Source organism: Microtus oregoni, unplaced genomic scaffold, assembly GCF_018167655.1.
Source record: "Microtus oregoni isolate MIOR12 unplaced genomic scaffold, Mior012 000008F_ref0000371, whole genome shotgun sequence".
Taxonomy (NCBI): Eukaryota; Metazoa; Chordata; class Mammalia; order Rodentia; family Cricetidae; genus Microtus; species Microtus oregoni.
In genome coordinates, this window is record NW_024543067.1 from 41,990,823 (window position 1) to 42,016,405 (window position 25,583).

At 46.6% G+C, this 25,583-nt stretch overlaps 1 protein-coding gene across 1 annotated transcript in view; it reads left to right on the forward strand.

Annotated features, from left to right (window-relative positions):
- Eepd1 (endonuclease/exonuclease/phosphatase family domain containing 1) overlaps positions 1 to 25,583 on the forward strand; it is a 105,681-nt gene that overhangs the window by 74,408 nt on the left and 5,690 nt on the right. Inside the window, exons 4-6 of the mRNA XM_041656721.1 lie at positions 14,775 to 14,885; positions 17,863 to 17,997; positions 20,989 to 21,127. Of these exons, the coding sequence (XP_041512655.1) occupies positions 14,775 to 14,885; positions 17,863 to 17,997; positions 20,989 to 21,127 (385 nt within the window). The remainder of the gene's footprint in view (positions 1 to 14,774; positions 14,886 to 17,862; positions 17,998 to 20,988; positions 21,128 to 25,583) is intronic.

Here is a 25,583-nt window from a genome sequence, read left to right on the forward strand (position 1 = left end):
AGGCAAACATTAGCCCGAGGCGAACACGCCCCCTAAGGGGCGGGACTTATCCCTACAAAATTGTATCTTTTGCTCGAAGCGAAGCCTAGCGAGAAATGTGTGAAAGCTGCCTTGCTAGTATGTTTGCTTGGAAGATGGCTGCTGTGGGATGTTCAGTATTGGAAGACTTCTGCTTGTCTCTGTTCCACTTTTTAACAAAAAGAAAAACACACTCAGATCAGCACTGGCCCTCACATTGGCTGCACAGGGCCGACACAACCCATAGATGCTGAGACAGCCATGTGACAGGTATTCTTCAGTTTCCTGACATTTTAGTCCATCCTCAGTGCTTATCTTATCAGGAGATGCAAGCAACACGTTAGTCCTGGAAAGAACCTTCAGTTCACTCTTTTTAGAAAATTCTTAGGCTTTTCCTGAATATTTTATCCATTCATTGGTTTCTGAAGAATGACTTTGTATTCGGCAGAGTTTGGAATAGTCGGTCATTGAAAAGAAACAAAGGGCATACAGGTGAAGCTGGTTTTGCCGAGTCATTAGAGACATCACTGTGGATGTTCTTCTCAGCGGCAAGATATCCTGACTGAGCTGGCCCTGAAAGTTTGCTTTGCAAGAAATGATTCAGAGGAGTATTCTAACAAATTGTCAATTCTGCATTTAGGATGAGTAATTCCTATAGCTGATAAAATCTTTTTATTGACCTTCAAAGACATTGAGATGATTAGTTTGGGCATTAAGATTCTACAGTCCTTGGGAAGTACTCAACCTGGCTTAAGAGATTTTGACCCATCTGGGTAGTGATTAAGAAGTGTGTACTGATATAGGGATGGAAGACTTGTGTCCCGATCCTAAACATGGCTTCCCCCCCACACATGACTGCTGCCATTCACTCCTGCCCATTCCTAAGCCTGCTCCACCTAAACTTTGCCCATGAAATACAGATACATCATACAGAATTAACTAGGGTGGAAGCAGAGAGCCAAAGCAAGCCAAACAGCTCTTCATCTCTGAGTTGCTCTGAGTCCCCTGCCCTAGTGTTTTTATTTGACAGTGACTCTCTATGTAGATGGATATCAGGAGATCTTAAGAGTGACTCTCTATGTAGATGGATATCAGGAGATCTTAAGAGTGGCTCTCTAAGTAGATGGATGGTCAGGAGATCTTAAGAGTGACTCTCTGTGTAGATGGATATCAGGAGATCTTAAGAGTGGCTCTATGTAGATGGATATCAGGAGGTCTTAAGAGTGGCTCTATGTAGATGGATATCAGGAGATCTTAAGAGTGGCTCTATGTAGATGGATATCAGGAGATCTTAAGAGTGACTCTCTATGTAGATGGATATCAGGAGATCTTAAGAGTGGCTCTATGTAGATGGATATCAGGAGGTCTTAAGAGTGGCTCTCTATGTAGATGGTCCTACAGACGCACAGAGGATTCACCATGTCGTCTTCCCACTGTGACTCTTCTAGCGCTACAGATCTCCAGGAACCAGAAGTGCCCAGGACTAATGCATATCCCCAGCATTTATGATACAGAACACCCAAATTGAAGAAGTTCTGGGGTTTTGCCTAAATACCGCTATTTTCACAAGTTGCTAGAGAAGGCAATCAAACTTCCAAGGCTTCTGGCCTGGAAGACTGCAGGTTTGCGGCATAGCCAGTCTCTCCTCCCTCTTGTCTCCACAGATGGAGAATTGGCTGCTCTTCTTTGATTGTTGGTTTGCATTCTCTCTGCAGCATGTCTCCTTTTGTCATTTAGTTGGTATGAATATGTTTGTGAATGAGAGATGTAACACGTTTGTGCTTCATTTCAGGACGAGGCAGGGGCAGTTTTGAGGTTTTGGTAACAGCGGTTAATGAGATTTTTTTTATGGAAAAGAAGGGGCCGCGAGTGGAGACAAGAAAGCCTGTGTCTTCTACATGGGTAAAGTTTAAGCCAACTGATTGATATTTTTTACCATTGGTACATGAAATTCCTAGAATTTGAAAAGCTGGGAGAGAAATATAAGATTAGAATTTGGTTCCTCTAATGTCGTTCAGTCTCTCGTTTATATCGTTTTTAGGGTAACCCTTCTCTCCTAGTATTTGTACAGAAGTCCTTTGGTATCTTCAGAGCATTGTCTAGGACCCCTCTACACCAGTTCCCCCAAATAACAAAGTACGTGTATGTATCCTACACGCATCCTCTCATTCCCTTTAATCATGTTTAGTTTACAGTACTCAGTGCAATACAAACACTGCAAATGTTGTCTGTATTCTTGAGGGAACAAGGCTAAAGGATACCTGCACACGTTCAGTATGCACACTGGTACTTCTTTGTGAATAATTTTAATTGACAGCTGGTTGAACCCACAAATACAAGTGTGGCATCTGTGGGTATTGAAGACCAGCTGTATGTGCTCCAGAGGGGAGCTGAGATGCTGGACCTGGACAGATGTAGTAATAAGGGCGGCGGGGCTGTGTTCCCAGCACCCCGGCCGCCTGCCCGGCTAGCTTATGCCCGAAATAACAACACACAAACTGTATTCATTTAAACACTGCTTGGCCCTTTAGCTCTAGCACTTACAGGCTAATTCTCACATCCCGATCAACCCATCTCTAATAATCTGTGAGAACCAGTCTTACCGGAAAGATTCTAGCCTAGTCCATCCTGGGTCGGAGCTTCATGGCGTGTATCTGCCCAGGAGCGGGGCATGGCGTCTCTCTCAGGCGTCTGCTCCCGAGAGAAGAGCTGTGGAGTCTGACCTCACTTCCTCTTCCTCGCAGCATTTTGTTCTGTTTACTCCACCCACAGGGCCAAGCAGTTTCTTTATTGCTTAACCAATGAAATCAACAGATTGATATATGACACTCCCACATCAGACAGACATGCTGGACATCTGACGCATTAATGTGGCATGGCTTCCCTGTCCTGCAAGCACTGCCACGGCAGCCAAGATGCAACGGCTTGGTTTTGGTACCCTTTTTCTAATCCTCTCTGTCCAGTTTGCATTCAGCCCATTTTCCACCTGCATCCTGGAAGGATCCAGAAAAGCCCGAGAAGCTAACATTGTATAGTTTGGCATTGCACCTGGTCAGAAATTTAATGAGAAAACAACTTGACTGAAAGACACCATGGGGATTTGGCTTTCTCCTTCCCCATTAGCCTAGAAAAATTAAGAATTAATGGATCTCAGACATTTTCCACTTCTCGCTGCCACCAAGCCTCTGGGAGTGAAAAATTGTGGGGCTCTCTATCTTTCGCTGCCTACGCAGGAAAGAACACTTTAGTCTACTGGGACGAAAATAGGAAGTGGAGACTTTAGAGAGTAGGATTTGGTACAATGCAAATCTAAGTAGAAAGTATCTTGAACTGGAAATGCGCTCACCCACGGCGCTGAAGTCTTTTGTTATGATTATTGCAGAGGGAAGCAGGTCATATAAATATAGTTTAGAATAGCTGGGGACTGGCATTTCATAAGGCTAATGTCAGCCAGAGCCATTTTCCCCAAGGTTTCTTACGTGCTAATTCTGTTTAATGTGACAACTCCTAAACAACTCTGGGTCCCTCGCAGAGGAACATGTAGGTAGTGTTGGTGCTCCGGAGTCTAGAGAGCTTGAGAGAGGAAGATAGATGTCAACATGTAAGACCAAGAAAGTGTGACCGGAGCTTAAACATGTTTGGTTGTTTACACAAGAGGTCTGGGAGCTCCTGAGAACAGTGGCTTTGCTCTGCCCTGAAGGCATTGTCCTCCAGAGCACTGGCCCTGCCTCATGCTGCTGCCTTTTCCTCGTTTCTCAGCTTCTCTTCCTCTGTTCTTGTCCTCTCTCTTGCCATCTCTGATCCTTACCCCACCGGAGTTACTTTACATCACTCTGACAGAAATTGCTGACCTACAGCTCTTAAGACAGGGGTGACTTTGACTCATGGTCCCTGAGGTTTAACCCCCAGTCCTTGGCTCCATTCATCATGGTGACAGGAGGCTCTGCACCTTGTGGCAGCCAGGAAGTAGATGGAGAGATTGCTGGCATAGCTGGATCTCGTTTTCCCCTTCGCTGCATGCAGCAGTCCCAGCCTCGGGGATCGTGCCAGTCCCATCCTCTTCTCTTAGTTAATGTTTTTAGAAATGTGTTCAGATATATCCCAAGGCCCACTTTACTAATTTACAGGCACTTCTCAATCTGGTCAAGTTGACGATCAAGGTTAACCCCATAGGCGTGGAGAGATGGCTCAGTGGTAGAGCACTTTCTACTCTCCTCGAGGACCTGAGTTTGGATCCCAGCACCCACCTCAGGTGCCTCACAGCCACCTAGAACTGTGGCTCCAGGGGAGTTGATCCTTTCCTCACACATGGCAGATGTTCACAAGGACACATAGACATACAAATTAAGTGTAAAAAAAAAAAACTTTAGGAATGATTTATCATCACACACTCTTGTTAATCACTTTGTTGTAGGGTGTTTTGGGGGAGGCGAGGGACGGCCTCTTCCTTCTGACCATGTTATCTGTTCTCCCAGCCTGTTCATCTGACATCCAAGCAGAAGGAAGAATCTGGAAAGGAGGGGGTGTGCTTGGCTAACTTGGCAAGGCTTGTCTTAGGAGAAATGTTGACGTGCAATGCAAGCTCAGGGCAAGTGCATTTGATCACAAGTTCCATGTTGTAACCCACAGCTTGACAGGTCTTGCTGAACTGGGCTTTCAGCATGAGGGCAGGAACTATCAGACAGCTCTCCTCAGCCCTCACTACCAGCGTGTTTCTTGGGCTATTGAAACTTTAGGTTCTGAGGGTGAGTGTGCTCGCTGTAAACCTTGGCATGGCCATCCCAGTATTTTTGCTCTATTGTGGGATGTGCTTCAGGCTGCCTGCAACTTCCCCCACGCTCTCCCAAAATAGCTGCAAAATCCTTCAAAACGCATTGCTATTTTTAGACTTGCTTCCACTTAGAATAATTAGTTTCAATCATTACTCACAAGTTTAGTGCCTAATTGGGAAAAGAAGAGCTTATTTTATTTGCCCTAAAACTGATCCGCCCCCTCCCCTCACTTCAAAGAGCTTCCAGTTCCCTCCCTTCCAGTTTTCGAAGAATTACTGGGCCATGCAGTCCTCTTCTAAGTGTGAGGAGAGAAATCTTGAGTTACTTCCCCACTGTGGGCCCTGACCTCTTTGTTCCCATTAGATCAACCCACATTCTGCACTGCAGCTGTGCAGCCCTTGAGATTGCAGGGTCCCTCTCTACAGTCTTTCCTTGCCTGGCTAGGACCCCACAAGCTCATCCCGCCTCTTCTGTTTCTCTGCAGCTAAATAGTTCTCTGTTCTAGCGACTCCTCATGCTTTCCCTCCTGCAGTCTTCTCTTTGCTTCCTTTGCTTCTGAAATGCTCCCCCTTCTTCCTTCTCTATTTGGCCCCTTTTGAGTTAGGAGCTCAGAACTGGCCTCCACAGCAGCCTCCTCTAACGGAGGCAGGCTCCCCACCAGCAGCATATACACCCAGGGTTCTCTACTCAGGTCTTGGGAGCATGAGTCACGCATGAGTCACAGGTACCGTTTTGCTTTAGGCTCTTATTTGATTAGCCTTGTGTCTCCACCTCTGTTCCCCAGGCTTTGTTCCTAGCCAGCTTAGGCTAGGCAGGCAGTCATGTTCTATCCTAACTATTGGAGGTTCAGAACTGCTGTGGGCCAAATGTTTATGTCTCCTCCAGCCTTTGTGCACTGAGGCCTTTATCCCCACGGGGAGGTGGGTTTTGAGGTAGAATGAAGGGGACAAGAATGCAGATCTTGCTCCTAAGAAATGAACATGGCCCAAAAAGGGGGCATTTGGGAACAAAAGTGGCAGCAGTGGTGTGATCTGGTGGATTTGTGGCAAGCACCTGAGCTGACCTCAGACATTTCCACAGAGTTCTAGGCAGGTGATCAAATGACACTGTCAAACTCAAAAACAACCAAACTACTTAGGTACTTAGGGGCCTTACATTTACCCTAGGGTACTAGCAAATGCAGGCTGGCATCAGGAGAAATTCTCCATAGAGGTATTTTATTATAAGGAGGAAGAGAGAGAGACAGAGAGAGAGACAGACAGACAGAGAGAGAGAGAGAGAGAGAGAGAGAGAGAGAGAGAGAAGCATTGTCTGTCTCCCGGTGAAAGAAAGAAAAGGTTTTTTTTTTTTTTATTTTTGGTGGGGATTTTCTTTTGTGCCCATCAGATGTTTTAAAAAGAGAAAGTGTCACCTTCCTTCTGGTCACAGGTCCCAGGAAGGGGCGTGTGTCTTTGGCCCTGTCCTCTCCAGGCCCCTGTGTTGCCATCTACCACAGGTACATTTTAAAACAAAGCAAAATACTCTCAATTTACTCTCAGAAACACAGACAGTGCAATTTTAAATTCTTAAGATATTTTAAACGTGTGGATAAAAAGCACTTTGCACGTGCGAGGGTGGAGTGGTTGAAGGTCGCTCGCCAGCCTGTGAGGTGACTTGAGTTTTGTTTAGAGTGAAATCCGCCTCCGAAAGGCAGATGTCCCTGCCAGGTAGTGAGACTTTCACTATCAGGGGATGCCGTGTAGATGATAGTGGTTTGCAGAGCCCAGTAAGTGGTTTCTGGAGAGTTTCTACAAGTGTGGTACATATAATTCAGGCAGGGGGCGGTTACCCATAATTCTACTGGGGAGCTAAGACAGGAAGATCGTATGTTTGAGGCTAGCCTGCTGGGCTCCATGCTGAGATGCTGTCTCAGAGAAGGGGTGAGGGGATCATAGTTATAGGAAAAGCAGACTCTGTGTGTGTGTGTGTGTGTGTGTGTGTGTGTGTGTGTGTGTGTGAGAGAGAGAGAGAGAGAGAGAGAGAGAGAAAGCCTATTGATGAAATTCATAGGAAGCAGCCTCGAAAGAATTTACTAGAAATGTTAGCTTTAATGGTCTTTGCACAGTGGTATTGCACTTATTTCTCCCATCTTTGCTTTATAAACTACCCAGGCTTATATTATTTATGCCAGCCATTAACCTCAATTTAATAAAAACAAAAACAAAGCAGTTGGACATGATTGCCATCGGATCTTAGCTACCATTTAAGATGAAGTCTAGCTCCCACAGACCACGAGAGAAGGCAGGGAGTTTGGGGACTGTTTCTGAAAGGTAGAAATAGATGGTGACGATGGCACAATGACAGGCTGGCAGTTTGAACATAAAATCCATAAGGAGTGTTCTTATCCACATTTCTAACTTTCCTTCAATCTCTATGAGTTCTCTTGATTTTGAAAAAAACTTCCTTTCAAAGACTTGTGTGTGTGTGTGTGTGTGTGTGTGTGTGTGTGTGTGTCCTTCCTCAGTACACGTTACTGTCTTGTGCCTGCTGTCTTTTGGGAACACGGAAAGATTTCCAGCCAACAGCCACTGCAGACAGATTGTGTGCAAGCAGGTAATACTTAAATGGTTATGAGGTTGCTTGTTCGTTATCTTCCTCTGTGGAGTAAGGATGCTTAGACAAGGATGGACATCCATCTGGAACTTTGTTTTGGTCCCTGTGGAAAGAGGAGCTGAGGAGCTGCCCTCATAATGACATGTGATATTGAAGGATCTGACAGCCATGGTTTCTCTGGATAGAGGAGGGCAGGACAGAGCCTTTAGAACAGGGGTCCCTTACTATACTGTGAACCCTTGGGCAGGTGGCACAGAATGACTATGGTCCCCATCAGAGAGAAGACTGATCTGGGGCATGGCATTCTTGGCTATCACTGGCAAAGCTGATTTCAGCAGGGCGGTTTCTCTTCAGACTTCAATTCCATGGAACTAACGTGTTGTAGTTTTAACAGCCATTGTGTGAAGGCAGGCATACACTGTCCTCTGGGGCAATTGGCTGATGTTTTCTGAGTGCTTTGGAGCAATAGAGTTGGCCAACTCTGGCTTTTCATCTTGGCCCCCTTGCTGGCAGTAATTGGCCCCGTCATGTCAACCCTCGGAGCCAAATGGAAGTATTGTCTACCTAGAGGAACCACTGCTGTGGCACGCTGGAAAGAATGTGTCCATGTGTGTGAAGTGGCTGCCGTGTGCGAGACACTTAGGAAATGTCTCCCTTCCCTTCCTGTTACTCTTCCTGCTCACTCTTTTTTTTTTTTTTTAAAAAAAAAAAACAGAATCACACCTGCTTGTAGATGAATAGGTATTTGAGTGTTCTCATTATTGGATTTACTTGGATTTAGCTTACAAGAATCACAACCTAGTATTAAAAGTAAGCTTTTGTTCTAAGCACTTTAGAAAGGGGGCCTGGTGTGGGGTTCAGGAGGCATTGAGGGAGCTGGTGTAGGCCCTTTTTGGGGGAACCAGGCCCCAGCATTCTGACAGTGCCATTGTCTTCTTCCTGGGTTCTTTCTCTGCTATTGGAAAAAGCCAGTTGCTCTCTGGGCCTCTGAGTAGCAGGGACTGAAATGGATTTCTCTGCTTTCTCTACAGATCCCAGAGTCTCTGGGCACAGGTCCTGCAGGCAGTGCTGCGTGTGGGTTTCAGAGAGGCCTTGGAGCCCAGCACCCCTGTTTGCATTTGAGCCAAGATAGCTGCAGTTCGGCTGTGTAGGAACACAGTGCGCATCCTTAAACAATATAGTCCAGGAAGTTGTCTTCCTTTTATAAAGGTTTTTGGGAAAGGGGAGGTGGAGATGCTCTTTGCTTTGCTCTCTGACTGTGCTGAGCTGCTTTCTGCCTGAGACATGTGCCAGGGCTGTTAAGGCTGCCTATCTCCACCAAAGACTTAACTCCCAGTAGAACCGAGCAAAGGAAGACTCTTTCTGTCTCATAGGCAGTATGGCCTTCCAAAGTCTTGATAATTTAGAGAAACTTTACAATAGGTTTGTTGTGTTTAGAAGGTCAAACATGGTTGCTATTTAGTTTATACTTGACGTAATTAGTGTTTGCTTAGTTTTCTTATGTAACAGGCTGATGTTTTTTATACACTTTGGCCATTCATTCCTTTTGCCTACCACGTGAGGGCTACTGGTTTCTAATATCATGTCATGTCCTGTACTCGAAACATTCTGATAAGGATGAGCCCTCACTCCCCACTAAGATTTCGACAAGCGTTGTCTTTTGCCATGTATCATATTCCGATGAAAGTCGACTCCCTTGACCTTACATGAGCTGAGATTGGGCGTCTTCTCTTTGTAGTGGTAATATATCTTTATAAGGAGAAAGCACTCCACCTACTGCATCCACTGAAAGAGACTGGATTTTTCAGTGGCCTCACTGAAAGCACAGAGGAAATCGCTCTCAGCGTATGGTAAACTCATTGTCAAAGGGAAGTCACGTCCAAAATGAAGAAAGCAAATGAAATCCCAATTCAGGGAAATAAACTCATCTGGAAATCTGATCTTGAGGTTTCATCCTGGAGCCGACCCTCCCCATCCTTCCAGGAAGCAGGATGAAGTAGCCTTGAGGTGTTGGCTTTAGAATACCTGCCTCCCATTAACTGTGTGCTCACCATTCGCAATACATCTTTATAAACAGAGCCAGGGCTTTCTTCAACCTGATTAGAAAAGGAAGCTTAAAACCTAGAAGGTTGGAAGACTGTTGTCATTTCTCTTTCTCGATCATGGCCAATCAAATTAAAGTATATTCTTTTTCGAAAGTAGAGGAGGTCAAAGTAAAGAAAAAAGTACAAAGGTTCCTGAGAAAAGCAGTTGTTTCAAGTTTTAGGGCCCTTAGGTAATTGCAGAGATAAGCACGCAGCTGGTCCAGCACAGACCCAGCATGCAGCAAGCACTGAGGTTGCAGCCACCCTAGTCTCTTATCTTGACATTTCCCAATGTCAGTGCCCTGGGCATCTTGTAGATTGCCATTAAGATGTTTGACTGGGAGACCTCCTGTTGCCAAGACCTACGGTGGAGTGGTGATCAAATAATTCCCATCATTTCTTCATTATTGGTTATATTCATTTTCGGTGACAGTGACAAATATTTCAGCTCATGGTTTTGGGCATTTCATTCCATGACCAGTTGGCTGTGTGGCCTTTGGGCCTATGCAAGGTGGAACCTGAAGTGGAGGAGGAAGCTACTCACCTCCTGGGAGCCAAGAAGCAACAAAAAGAAGGGGCCACAGTGCCAATATCTTTTCAGAAACATGACCCCAGAAACCCTATTCTTCTGTTAGCCCCATTTGAAGATTCTACCCCCTCACCATAGAGCCACCTTCAGGGGATGGGGTAGACCCATGCTTTGATGCATAGGTTTGGGGTACATTTTGTATCTACACTATAGCACTGATCATCTTTCTGGTCACTGACGTGGAACGAATATTAAAAGTGATTTTTCCCTTCTGGATTGATGCTAGAGAAACAAGTTCTGTCCCTGGTCATCCCTGAAACTCATGCTGGGGGAGAGAGTAGAGGGCGGAACCCCGTTGACTTACTCTTAACAAGCCCGACTGCATGCCTGCTGTGCACCTTGCTGGCTCCCTCAGATGTTCTATTGTGAGCTCATGGATCAGCTGCAGAGAGAGCCATACTCAGACACTTTCAAGGTGTGGGGTTGAAAAGCTAAAATGGTTTTTGTTTCCAAGAATGAAAGCTGCCCTCCCAGACAGTGAGTAAGAAAAGTAGCAGCTGGCAAGCTTGTCTGAGCTTCTCACACTTGAGACTTGCATGGAGAAATTTGTCACAACCTTCAACCTTGCCTTAACCCCAGAGTCAGTCAATTAGGAACAGGGTTTATTAATTAACTATACTAAGGACAAGGGGGGCAAGTGATGGTATAAGCCTGGAGAGAGACCTGAGCGTAGATAGGTAAAGATGGAAGAGCTTCAACTCCATGTGGTTGTGTTTTGAACCTCCACACGTGTGCCCTGGCATACCCTACTATGCTCCCATAATAATACTAAATAGTTAGTTTACAAATGGAGCCAGCTCAATTCTGATTTAGGTTGATAATCATTTAGACCTCAGAGTTTGAGATATGAAGGAGGGTGGTGTGTTGGTATTAGGACTGAAAAAAATCAGAATTACAGGGACACCTTTTTTTGTATAACGCACACATTTCTTCAGCCTTTCCTGCCATTTTGGTCTTTCTGTCCAGGTGACCCAGTTGTAACTCATGAGGCTATTATTTTTTTCTTTTTGGTTGGGTGGGTGAAAGAGAATATTTAAGAATCAGTGGACTTAAGCAGTTTTAGGCACAGTCCAGGTTGAGAGTAGTTAACAAGATGCTTCTCAGTCCCATTGATGTATATTCATTATAAGTGACCCTGGGTTACATAAAGAGATTCTCATATGAATATATAATGTCCTTTGGGTATATTCTTGTCCCGTACCCATGCCTTTCCCTTCCTGTTAGATGCCCTTACTCCCCTAAATAGTTTTGGTTCTACTTTAATATTATATTTGCATACATGATTTTACATGTCTGTAAAAATTGGGAGCCAAAAATGAAAAGAAAAATCTGGCAGGTGTCTTCCTGAAACGAACTTAATTCACTTAATACAGTCAGGTCCAGATGTGTCCATTTTCCTGCAAATTATAGAAAATTGTTCTTTGTAACTAAAAAGAACACCATTCTTCATGGTCAACACACTTTCTGATGATGGTTTTACTTCCTGTTGACATTGCTGGGATCTAAGGATCTTAGAGAGAGCCCGACCCCAGCCCCTCTAACCTTGATACACCCCGACCCTCCTGTCAGGCAAGGGATGCAGCAGAGAAGACACATTTCCAGACCCTCCCATTAAGCACGCTTGCCAGCTGTGTCTTCGTGGACTGAAAACCACGTGGTCTGGGTGCTTTGCTCATGAACAGCTGTGGGCTCTGTGAAGCCTCTGCCAGAGAGAGGCCAGGAGGAAGGCAGGCGTGCTACAGCTTCCCCAGCTCACAGCTCATCCTGGGAACAGCACGTCTCAGGGTCCTGCTGAGGGTTATGCTGCTGGTGTGTGGACCTCACTTTGATCAGCAAGGACCTGAGAGGAGTCCTACTGTGTGGGTTAGCTGTGAACTGTAAGTGCAGTCTTCTCTTTATAGACAGAGAGTTCTCCTTTCCAGTCCAAGAACAGACAAGTCTCCTACCTCTTATTTAACTCTGGTCCTGAAAATCAGGAAGTCATCTGCCTCTCTCCTCACTTTCTTGGGGTTCTGTTTGTCTTCAGTGGCATAGAGATGTGGACGAGGACAGAGCAGGGGATAATGGGCTGTGTGGGCTGAAAGAGGATGGCACGGGCCAGGCTGCACATGTTTTAAATTAAGATGGCTCACAGTCATGATGCCTCCTTTGGGCTTCTAGAGTTTACCAATGGATGAAAGAGTTTTAAATCTGAACTCACAGAAATGTATTATCTTTATATAGATCGCAACTGCATTTTTAGGAGCATTTTATTTCCCATCTGAATTAGTTACCTGTCTCATTACTGTGATATTACCTGATAGAAGCATCTGGAAGAAGGAAGGATTGCATTTGGCTCACGGTTTAGGGGTAAACAGTTGCCTTATAGCATAGGTTATCCTGAATATCACTGTCCTTCTGCCCCTGAGATTACAGGTATGTGTCACTATGCCATGCCTGGCGCCTGGCCTGAGCTGTACCGATGAGTCCCTCATGAATAACTGTCATGTAAGATTATCCAGTCCTATGTAAGCATCTATTCTGTCATCCCAGACGGGTTCCTTCCTCTCCTCCCCAGCGTGTGCTTCACCGTGTTCTTTGCACACATCATGGCAGGGAAGGCATGGCAGCAGCTGGTCACGTTCTGTCTGCACTTAGGAATCAGAATGATGAACGTCGGTGCTCAGCTTGCATTTCCCTATTGAATTTAGTCTAGGACCCCAGGCCAGTGAATGATGTCACATACATCTAGGGTGGATCTTCCCACATAAATTAATCTCCTCATGAAGTTCCAATACACGCGCCCAGAAGGTTGTCTCTCAGGTGACTTGAAAACCTGTCATGTTTACAATTACACCACGCCAACAGAGGATGGGTTTTGGCCAAGAGGATTTGCCCCATCTCTCCTCCTTACTAGCCCAGAATAGTACTGTCCTCCATTGCTGTGCAGCAGGTGGTGTTGATGGTAAAACCAATGAAAGTTTCTGGTGACAATACACCTGGGTAGACACTTCCCCCCCACATAGCAATGCAGAAATACACCTGTTTGCCAAATGCCCAGTTAAAATGGAGACAGTTACCGAGGTAGGAACTTCCGGGAGATTCTGTTTGTCTGGCATGGATTTGAAGATTAGTGTCCACTTATATTTTCTACTCACTAGCAAACTCCCGGCTTCTGTGCCGGGAAGGGTTTACAAAGGCACAGACTTCGTCCTGACAGCGTCCACTGTTGGGGAAACATAGACATTTTAGATGACTGTAAAAACAGCTCCTAAGCCAACTTCCTGGGTTACCGCCCACCACCTGGTTTGTTTTCTCTGTAGCACTTCCTGTGAAGTGATGGACCCAGTCCTTGCTTGTGTCTCCTCAGAACTCCCCAGTCTGCCCCTTGGCCATCAGTTGTATGACTGTGTGCTGCCCAGAGGGTGTGAAAGGAGCTTTCTCCAGCCCGGGTGCTCTCTGGGGCCTGCAGCCTCCAGGGTCTGTGCGTAGGCCAACTGAGGCAGCCAGAGCTGTTCTCAAACCTAATTACCCAATTTTCTGGTTACAAGGTGGATCATTGTGTCCCACCTAGGAGGTTCTGATCCAGCAGGCCTACTACATGGTCAGAGAATTTCTAGTAATATCTAGGTCATGGTGATGCTGTTGTCCCTTGGATCACACAGAAAAACCATAGGGTGGGGCCTCGGTGTGCTCCACTGTTTCTGGTGGGTGGATTGAGATGGCTCAGAAGCTATGCAGTGTCTCCATGAGGGAGAGTGGGACTGGAAAGAAAGAGACTTCACACTCAGGTGACAGCAGAATTCCTAGGCTTGGGGAGAGGAGTAAAAGGAGCCCTTAGGAAAGGAATGTGAAGAACACAGGTGAGACGGTGAGACAGAGGCCTGGGAGGGGAAGAAGGTCCTTCGGGACAAGAGAAAGTAGATGCTTAGGCAGCACTGGAGGATTCTACATGAATGTGAAAGAGGCTAAAATTAGCAGTGTGACTCAGAGCTCAGGCAGGGCCTGGCGTGATGCCACTTACCTGTAATCCCAGCACTCAGAGGCAGAGGCGGGAGGGTGATAAGTTTCAGGCCAGTCTTGGCTATATAGTAAGACATATCTCAAAATGTGGAGTTATCAGCAATAATAGAAAACTCTAGGAGATAATTTTGAACCAGAGATATAGATTTCGGCGTCTTCAAGACTGCGGTTTAAGCTGGCACTATGGGACTAGATAGGCCTGATGAAGAGCAGCTCAGAAGAGCAAAAGTATGTGGTGCTCAGAGGAAGCCACGAACTGGGCTGGAGAGGTGGCTCAGTGGGTAGGGATACTTGTTGTGCAAGCATGAAGACCTGAGTTCAGATCAGCATCCACACAAAACAGTGGCCATGACTCTGTGTGCCTATAAGCCAGCTCTGTCCAGGACAGAGGCAGGAGGATTGCTGAGGCTTGCTGGTTGCCAGCCTAGCTCAGGGCTCAATGAGAGACCCTGTCTCAAAGGAATAAGACCAGATGCCATCCTTTGGATTCCTCATGAATATGCATGGATGTGTGCACTCTCTCTCACACACCTATGCATACACCACACACACACACACACACACACACACACACACACACACACACAGGGAAAAATGTGAGTCAAGAACACTTTCTCCTGGGGGTCTTTAACTGTTGTCTCAGAATCAATGTGACTAGTTTCTAAGGATGCCGTGTCCAGGGACACAGACTCACTGACCTGTCTTCTGTCTTTGCAGTTCTGTACAGAGCTAAACCAGCCGATCCTGCCCAACATCCGAAAGTGGAAGGGGTCCCGAGGATGCTGGCGGTCTGTTATTGCTGAGAAGCCTTCGAGTCAGCTCCAGAAGGTACCTGCCTTGCACAACTGCCCTGTGTGTTTTTGTACTTAAACACAATATTTCCCACAAATCAAAAGCAATTTATATTTTGGGGGGAGTGAAGGTAGAGGTTGCCATCCAGTGTCTTCCTCCATTGCTCTCTGTCTTTCATTTTCTTGAGAAAAGATCTCTCAATGAACTGGAAGATTACAGATTCAGACTGGGTAGTCAGTGAGCTTCAGGGATCCACTGTCTCTGCCTTCTCCCCCAACACTGGGGTTACAGGCACAGGCCACTGCATCCAGCTTTTTAGGTGGGTTCTGGGCTCCCTGTGCTTGGGTAACAGGAACTTTACTGACTGAGCCATTTCCCTAACCTAGGTTCTTATATTTTTAAGAATATTTCTTATAATTACTTGAGTTGAAAAACATTTTTATGATTTTTGCACAAATGCAGATATTTTTAAGGTTCTACTATACCTCTTCAGCTACAACATTATGAATTGTATTTACATAATGGATACTTGTAATTTGGGCTCTTAAATTGTCAATGGAAACTGAATTAAAGTTATCTGTCCATTTATTCATATTGACTGTAAGACCCTCCTCTTTTCAGTGACCACTGAAAACTGTGTGTCGCTCCTTTCCCTGGGTTTGTTGTTTAGGAGTGGGAACATCCTCACAGTGGACAGTGAGTTCACAGTGGGCTGAAAGGAGCTCATGCAGGCTGCATCTGGTTTTCAGAACGTAGCCCAGGGTCCTTCCTTTCAGTCTACACAAAAAGCAATGCCACATTGCTTTTATTATTATTATTATTATTATTATTATTATTATCATTATTATTATAGCATTTCACATGGATATCAGTGTGTAAAAATTCATGTGACTCTTAGAGTCCATTCATCTTTATTCACTCATTCATTCAGAAAACCATTCATGAGGGGTTATTTGTGTATGTGTGAGGAAAATCAGACCAGCAGACCAGCCCTATCTGTTACCTCTCTTTTCAAGAACTGCTGGATACCACAGCTTCTTTCACCAAGTTACAGCCATTTAGTGGAACGAGTCAGGTCACGTTGCTTTAGGAGGGGAGCCCAGGTCATCAGAGTATGGTCACTGAGGGCTCTTGGCCTTAGTTGTGTCTGTCATCTGTAGCCTCTGCCTTAGCTCACAGGACAGCCCCAGTATAGGAGGAAACAGTGAGTGCTGGGGTACTTCAGTACCGGAGCACAGACCAGGGCTGCAGCCATATCTAGGCCTGGCCACCTGTTATCATGGAGTATTATGAGTTCAGTGGGTCAGAGCCACCCAGATTAATGGCATGTGTGGTTTGCTTAATTTTGAAAATGCATAGATCCAAGAATTAATTTTCAACGCAATGTGAGTCAAACATCATATATCCATGGCCATCTACAGTTTATATGCTGACCAGCTGTTGTGTCTCTGAGTCCTGGAGTCATATCCAGGTACCAACCGGAGGGCCAGTTTCCAATGAGAAAGCAGAGAGATGTGGGAAGAAATTATTTTCCCCAAAGCAGGCCCCTGTGATTGGAAGTGGCAATCTACCCTGAGTCCAGTGAACTATCTCTGGCATAAGCGCTTTTCTATGGCTATGTCCATCCTGGCATAATATGACCTAGATCATATTTGGGACCCATGCCTGTGAGGGGGTCAGAAGGAAGATGTGTAGGGATGAGAAAGGTCCAGAGAAGCTGGGCGTGTGTTAATTGGGCCTGAGGGGGTGCATCGGAAGGGAGTCATCTCGGGAAACCTCCTCCTCCCGTGTCCTGGAGGATTCTAGGGCTGGGGTGGTTTTTAGGCAGATGGCGTGAGTGATGCCCTGGAACTTCTCCTCGGAGAACAATAAACAGAACAACAGCCTCAACTCCAGAGCCCGTGGCTTCATTCTCTCTCTCTTCATGAGCCCTAGACACCCTGCGGGGCTTGCCTGGGTCCCATGGTTCCTGGACACAGCTGGACTGAGACCAAGGTGTGACCATGCTTAAACTAGTGCCTGCTTTAGTGGTGGGCAAGGGGATCTTGCACAGCATAAAAGGCTCACATTCGTGCCCCCCCTATTTCTGTCCTGAACACACCTGTTCAAGGGTACCTGTCAGATGTCCGTCTGGGATCTGAGTTGACGTTGTATGTGTGACAGCAGCTGTTCAGAGGTGGCCAGGGTTACTTCAACAAAGAGGAGCAGTGACAAGTGCTGCTGGCCTGGTAGCCTGGTGGCCTGCTGATCTGTCCCTGGTACCACACACTTAGGAATGCCCTGGTGGCTAGCAGTGGCTCAGCTGGAGTAAACAGACCGAAGCTTTTCTTGTTCTGCAAGCTCCCAGAGGCATGGGAAGAAGGAGGCAGCGTGGAAGCTACTTCTCTGATTCCTAGAGCCAGAAGGTGTCCCAGAACTGTGTCCACTGCACTCTAGGTTTGTCTGCACCTCTTCATCAGGGCCTCCGAACCAGGCTTCAGACCTGTGTGCGTCCCTGCCCATCTATGTGCAGAGGGCCCTTGTTCAAATCACTAGAACCGTTAGCTTCTGTTAGTCCGGCAAATACCAGGTGAGAAATGACTGGGTGCTGGGCACCATTTCTGTAAGCAGTGACTTATCAAGAAGCAATGCCTGCCCCTCAGGGTCTTATCTTTGAACCCTCACATTGGCACTTATGCCGTGGGGCTTTAGGGAAGTTACTCAATCTCTCTGAGCAGCAGTGGCCTCATCTGTCAAATGGAGATGTGGGCTGTTGCCTTGTGGCATATGAGGGTTTAAAAAGTGACTCTGGGCCTGTTCTATGTTCCCCATACCTCCTGCCATAGAGGGAGGAGATGGGCAGCCTTGGCCATGAGTAAGACTCTGCATGGGCATGGGTGCTGGGTGCCCTGTGGCTAACACCCTGTGTGAGTGACCTTGAGAAGCAGAGCCTGCTGCTGAGTCTGTTTGGTCTCTGCTCTTCTCTCTGTTGTGTGGCTCTTGTACCAAGACCATGTTTCCATCTACACTGCAGGGCCCCTGCTTCTCTGGATTCCTGTGGGACACAGCAGCTGGTGTGGAACTGAGGGACATCTCCGGGCAGGAGAACTCACCCAACAACGGTCATGGGAAGGATGTGGGTCCAAGCCCATTCCTCGCGAGATTCAAGGTACTTGATTCTGTCATTTCTGAAATCCAGTCCCTTCAAAAGGGGAAGTCTTTGTGACACTGGGACCCAGAGAAGTCACATCTTCTCACTTGATTTGTTTTCTCTTAGAGGAGGATCAGTGCCCATTCTGGAGGCTCCCCCAGCAGGGGACCTTCTACAGGATAGTAGTGAAGGGATTTTTGAGGGACTTTTAACCCCAGAAAAATCTAACCATGATCAGAAGGAAGACAGTCACCTGGAAGGAATGGTACACCTTTGTTGTCTCAGCAGAAGGATGACTTGAGCGCAGGAGTTCAAGACCATCCTAGGCAGTGTAACAAAACTCCTCACAAACAGGTAGATAGATTGATAGACAGACAGCAGACAAACAGATGGACAGACAGACAGAAGAGAAGGAAGAAAAGTAGAAAACTAATTCATATGGCTGTTCCCAAACACGATGTACAGCAGAATCACCTTTCTTAAGATCAGGCATTCCCAAGCTTTGCCCTTCTGGGATAGGGCCCAGGCCATTTTCAGAAGTATGTGCAGTGGTCCTACCTGCCTGGTACTAGTTAGTGTGGGCAGTGGTGCTACCTGCCTAGTACTAGTTTGTATGTGCAGTGGTCCTATCTGCCTGGTACTAGTTAGTGTGGGCAGCGGTTCTACCTGCCTGGTACTAGTTAGTGTGGGCAGTGGTGCTACCTGCCTAGTACTAGTTTGTATGTGCAGTGGTCCTATCTGCCTGGTACTAGTTAGTGTGTGCAGTGGTCCTACCTGCCTGGTACTAGTTAGTGTGTGCAGTGGTCCTACCTGCCTGGTACTAGTTAGTGTGTACAGTGTCCCTACCTGCCTGGTACTAGTTAGTGTGTACAGTGTCCCTACCTGCCTGGTACTAGTTAGTGTGTGCAATGGTGCTGTTCTAAGGAGCCCCACCTTTTCAGCTGCCCCTCAGGTCTCATTGTTTAGATGACAGAAAGAAGGGGCCCATTGAGAGCTTAGAAGGAGTTCTGGGCTTACGGAACCTGTCACTGGCATTTCCAGCCATATCCTTGCCCGTGAAGGAACCCTGTCAGTTGTGTCTGAGAACAGCTAGGCAGGTAGATCTGAGTGCCATCCTGTTGTGGCCTGCATGCCTCTGGGGAGAGTTCTGAATAGCCACATGCTTTGATGCTGGACAACACAAGGGAGGAAGCCAGAGGTTACTACAGAGGCAATGAACCTCATCACTACTTAGCTGTGAATTCCAAGTCAGACAGCTTGATCCTTTGCAAGAGCCCAGGAAGCCCGTTCTCTACTAGGCATTGAGAGTCTTTCTTTCCCTTGCTCCCCAGCAACTCTAAGCTCAGCACCATTTAGCTCTAGCAGGGGGCGGGGCTTGGGGACAGCCTGTGGCATGGGATGTTTAAGCCCATGCATCATCTCTTAGATTTGTAGCTGCAGAGGTTATGGGATTGGTGTATGCTCACATGCAGATGTGTCTGTTGTGGTACGCAATGGCTCCTTCCATCCCTCTTCCTGCTATATCGACAAGGTTCTGTCTGCACATATGGCCCCTGTGGTTCTGATACATGAGTTGGCCAGGACTGTCTTTAAACCTGACACCACACTTAAGTGCTAATTATTCTGACCCTGGTTTACTGAATCAGCACCCACAACCAGCTCAAGTAGCTAAAAGGCAAGCTGGTATATATTTTTTGGTACTATTATTATTTTTTGAGAAAGAATCTCCCTGTGTGGCCTGCATAGTGGCCTCCCAATTCTGCCCCCTCAGCTTCCCAAGTGCTGGTATACAGAGTGAGCTACCATACCCAGCACCTCACAAAAACAACTTGTAAAACACTGCTTTTAAGTTAACATGAAAAGGCAAAGTATTTTTATTTTTTAATTAATTTATTTATTTTTAACTTTATTTCATGTACTTTGGGCTTTTGCCTGTAAGTATGTCTGTGTGAAGGTGTCCAATCTCCTGGAACTGGAGTTGTAGACAATTGTGAGCTGCCACGTGGGTCCTCTGAATTGAATTTGGGTCCTCTGGAAGAGCAGCCAGTATTCCTAACCCCTCAACCATTTCTTCAGTCCCAGTAATTTATTTTTAAAAGGCTAATAAAAACTATACTAACTGTGACATCAGGAGTGATGGCTTCAAGTCATGTGAAGCAGTCACCCAGGGCAGCCCTTGACTTCTTCTTCAAATCCTGAATCAAGGAAGACCAATGGTGCAGGACACACAGAGAGCGTATCCTTCCAGGCCAAGTCTTAAGGTGTTTCTCTGGCAGTGGCAATAGCAGTTGTAGAGTCCTGGGTGTGATGATGGTGAACTGGGGGCACATCTATAAGACAAGACCAGCCCTCTGCACTTCTTGGGGCCCCTACAGTCATTCTTTCTCAGAAGTGTTTAGTGTTTGTTGCCATGGCAATTGCAGTGGCAGAATTGCTAAACCCAGAGCAGCTTAGCAATGTCACGATCACCCAGAAGATAAACTGCCCTTATATGTACACACTTGAAGACCACAAGGGCCACCTTGGTGCCCAGTCTCTGGGTTTATCTTCTGCCCAGAATTGGTGAACTTTGGTTTTCACAGAGGAAATCAGGTTAAAGTGGATGTTAGCACACAGTTGGTTCCAAAGGAACCAAGAGGACTGGGTGGGGGAACTTCAGGCTAGTCTTGTGGACCACAGCCTTGTTTCTGTAACATTTAGATGCTAGAGACACCTCCTTCTTGCATACTATTGCTCAAAAGGTTTTCAAAAAACCAGAACACTTCCAGATACTTGAAGGTTTTTAGATCTGAAGGAATAGAGGTAGGAGGCTGGAAGGGTGTTAGTGCTGGGCTTTAGAGTACAGGAATTTAAAATAAAATACCTCGGGTTGCCTCCTCTGCGTGTGAGCTAGCTTTGCTTCTGTTTATCATTGTCAACTGTGTGCGTGGAGCTATTTGTTAATCAGGTGTAAAAGATAAAAGAAACATGAGTGAGCTTTTTCCTTTTGCTGCGTTTCCTGCTATCTAGGTGGGAAATAACGACCTGACCCTGGTGAACCTTCAGCTGACAGCCCTGGCCCTCCCAGGAGCTGAGAATTCAGGCAAGAATCAAGGCGATGGCCACCGGTTGTTGAACTTTGCTCTAACTCTGCAGGAAACTCTGAAAGGTACGGGTTCTCTTTCTCTGTGACTGGGCAACACTTTAGGGCAGGCAGTGGTGCCTCTTTCCAGACATCTCTCTGGCCTCTTAGCCCAGCCACTCGCCAGCAGTCATGGACTCAGGGGCAACCACACTCCCTGCTCTCGTGGCGCCTAACTGACCTTTCCACGTAAGCCACCTTTGTGTTGAGGGCCTCTCCAGCGGGTGTGATTGTCAGCAATGTGGTCTCTCAGCCTTTTGGATAAAGAGAACTGGAGGAGCAAATGTAAGTGGTGATATTCCTCCCCTGTGACAACACATTCTGGTCTACTCCTCTGGGGGCACCACCTGTAGATCTGCACAAGCTCTTGTGAAAGAGAAACAGGAGGTGGGGAGGTGAAAGAATCACATCTGGAGACCTTGAGATGCCTCCCGTATTCTTGAGTCTTGACTGCTCCCCTAGCTTCCGAGACTTCTTGCCATCAACTTGTCCCATCACAGTGGGAGACTCGGTAAATATTTAGCTACAGACATGTTTCTGTTCCGTTATAACCTGCATTTTAAAACAGACATAAAGCTTGCCATTATGATGATTGGTAAGTGTGCAGTGCACACCATTATGATGTTTGGTAAGTGTGCAGTTCACACCATTATGATGATTGGTAAGTGTGCAGTGCACACCATTATGATGTTTGGTAAGTGTGCAGTGCACACCATTATGATGTTTGGTAAGTGTGCAGTTCACACCATTATGATGATTGGTAAGTGTGCAGTGCACACCATTATGATGTTTGGTAAGTGTGCAGTGCACACCATTATGATGATTGGTAAGTGTGCAGTTCACACCATTATGATGATTGGTAAGTGTGCAGTGCACACCATTATGATGATTGGTAAGTGTGCAGTGCACACCATTATGATGATTGGTAAGTGTGCAGTTCACACCATTATGATGTTTGGTAAGTGTGCAGTGCACACCATTATGATGATTGGTAAGTGTGCAGTGCACACCATTATGATGTTTGGTAAGTGTGGAGTGCACACCATTATGATGATTGGTAAGTGTGCAGTTCACACCATTATGATGATTGGTAAGTGTGCAGTGCACACCATTATGATGTTTGGTAAGTGTGCAGTGCACACCATTATGATGATTGGTAAGTGTGCAGTGCAGTGCGTCCACACCATTGTGCATCTGTCGCCACCTCCCATCTCCAGAGCACGGTCATTTTCCTCCAGAAACTGGCCCCACTGAATCCTGATCATACTATCTTTCCGTATGTGCGAATTTGACAACATGCTTCGTATAAGGACATGATATTTTGTTCCCTTTGTCTGGTTTTTCTCACTTAGCTTATACTTTCCAGATTAGTGTGTTGTATTGTGTGGTAGGCGTTCCATCCTTTTGTGGCTAGATAATATTCTCTTGTCCATGTGTGCCACGTTTTCTTGTTTATGCACACATCTGTTGGTTGGCTCTTCGTTGTTTCCGCTTTTGTGCACTGTGACTATGAAGGTGCAGGTGTATGTTTTAAGTCAGGACCTGCTCTGATTATATTCTACTTAGATGATGACTCTTGGGGCTGAGAAACAATTGAGCAAACAGTTCAAACTGAGGCACCCCATCCAACAAGTAGTTGTGTGGGAAACTCTTCACTCACAGCTACTCTCTCACTTATTCCAAGGATGGCTTGAGACTGTGCATATCGGCAGACATTTCTATTTGTCTCTGTCTCAGAGATGCAAGAAAGAAAGATTCTGGTTCATATTTTTTCCGATTTGCCCCCTGGCTCCAGGGAAAACTCAGGACTTGGTCAGGAAATTTCAGGCAGGCTCCACATTGCCAAGGGACTGCTGACTGACCCACAGCGTGACTCAGCTCTGACACATCCAGGTAGGGACAGTGACTCATACCCCCCACGTCCCTGCTTGTCACTAATACCAAGTTAAATGTTAACTGGTGACCCAGCAAATTCAGGAAGTCCTCCAGCCCGCAGCAAAGGAAAATCGATGAGCTCGGGGTTCTGTTCAAAGGGAGATAAAGCCTTTCCACAGAAAGAAAGAGCAGCTGATTTGCAAACTCCAGGCCTTTCTGCCTTTGTCTAGAATGTGAATCCCACTTGGCACCAGGGATCCCATGCTTGTCCTTTTCCAGAACTAGCTAAGAAGCCTTGAGGACGGGGTCTCCTAGCGTGCCTGCTCACACATCTGGAGGAGTGCACCTCAGTGGAGAGCTGTTTCACTCATTGTTACTGGCCCTTTCTAAATCAGGAATCTCTGGGGAAATTGGCCCAGCACTTTCTCCCCTCATGGGAACTCAGGGAATGGTGACTAGGGAGCCTACCCTGGCAGGCGAATTTGGGCTTCTGTGGCCGCACGTTCTCAGGGGCAGAGCTGCTGCCTTGTCACCTCTGACACACATTTAGCCGGAAGAACAAGTTCTAAGAAATATGGATGTGCCCATTCAAAAGGAGCCTTTGTGTTCATGTGCAAAACTACACAGAGCTGGCGGCTCGACCCCGACACCAGCCTCCCTCCCGCTCGCTGAGTTGCGTTTTCCCACCAATACTCAGGTCTGCACCCCCACTGAAAGCCTTCTTCATTTATATGGAATTGTGTGCCTCGGTCTCCCAGAACGCTGGGTTTCCCTACCCAGTCCATGTGGTAGCTTTTGCCTTTATTCAGAGGTCTTCCTCCTACCACACTCGGTTCATTGTCTCATGGGCAGCAGGCCCTGGTCTGAGTTCTTCGTTTGTTAGGATGAACAGCAGCCCTGGACCTCTTCCTCCCTCCTCTTTGTGAAAAACTCTGGGTTTGAGGGCCACCTCCATGACTTTGGGCAAATTTTTCAGTTTCCAGAGTCTGAGCTTTCTACCTACAAAGAAGAGAAGGTGGCCTCGCCTGTCTCATGGGAACTGTGGCACTTAAATGATTTGCTGTCCAAGGAGTAGTCAGGGAGGGCTTGGTAACCCTGGTCACCAAGGGCTCATTGACCCTGGTCATGTATGGACTGTGGTCAGCAATACTCTCAAGTTGGTTTTACTGTTAGAAACTGGCATTGATTTCCCCAAAGAGCCCGGGCTCACCCAGATTTGTACTGTGCACGAAATCTACATGTGAGGAAGTGGAGTAGCAGGAGAGACTTCTATGGAGTCCTGCTGGAGGAGGGCGTTATTTGCAGCACACAGGTGCCCCCTGCTGGCCTTTTGTGTCATTTCACTTTACATGTCTTTCCCTTCAGCTATTACTAATACTGCATACTCTACCGAAGAGAAGGAATTTGCTGGAGGGCTGGGTATGCTATTTTGTTTATGGATTGCTTTCTCTAAAGTGCCTGTCACAGAGCACATCAGAAACCTCATTACCTACGGCCCGTGACTCCCCTACAGTGACCTCCCCACAAGGGTCAGCCCTGTCCCTGGGAATCTGGCAGAGCCTGGCTGGTGGCCATTGTTCTTTCTGAATTCCTATGAACATTACGTGGGAAACACTTCATAATCATTCCATTTCCTGCAGGCTGTGAGAGAAACATCTAAAATACTTCAAAGAGACAGCCCCTCCACTCAGCCCCTGCCCTCTCTTTGTAGCCCTCCCTTATACACAAGGAAGTCATTTCTGCTGCTGCTTCTCTGGGAGAACCTTTTTAGTGTGGCTCAGGGCATCAGGAAGGAGGCTCGTGCTGCTTGGGAGATCCTGTGCCAGGCATTCATGGGAACTCGGGTCCTCCACATCCAACAGCAACCATCAGGAAAATGCTGAGAGGGTGGCAGTGCCCAGAGTCACCCAGCTGCTTTCTTCTAGGATGGGGACAGGAAGCAGTGTTGACTGAAAAGCTACTTTGTAGAGTTGATCTGCTTAGCCACTCTGCTAGCCAGTGTGGGAAGCCGAGACAGGGCAACGCATATCCAAAGCCTGCCTGGATTACAGGGTGTTGGGCAACTTTGTTATTAATTTGTCTCAAAGTAATAAGCAAGGAGAGAACTAGATAGACTCCTTGCCTGGAGCATACTGTAGTCAATCTCCTGTATGTAAAACAGAAAGAAAGAGGAAATGAAACTGTGGTCCATGCTTATCATCCCAACTGTGGATAATCTTGAATTCTAGTCCATTCTGAACTACACAGCAAGACCCTGCAAAGAGAGAGTGGGGGAGAGGGAGAGGGAGGAAGAGGAAGAGGGAGAGAAAGAGAGAGGGAGAGGGAATTAAAACCAGAAATGTAGGTGAACATTTCCTTGACATCATCGTCACTGTAGCAAGGTGTGAAATGCATCTCTATGTGACTGAGGGTCACTATTCTTTAATGTTTGCAGAGTTTCTGCAATCAGCTAGTGAATCATTAGTACCAGAGGGGAGAAGAGTCTGCGCAGCTCCGGCTCTTAGTTTCGAACACACCTTCAGGTCAGGGAGGTAGGGTTCCTTGGAGAACTGGCTAACTATAGGGCTGGGCTAGAAGAGATACAGGTGATGCTGCGGCATTTTGGCAG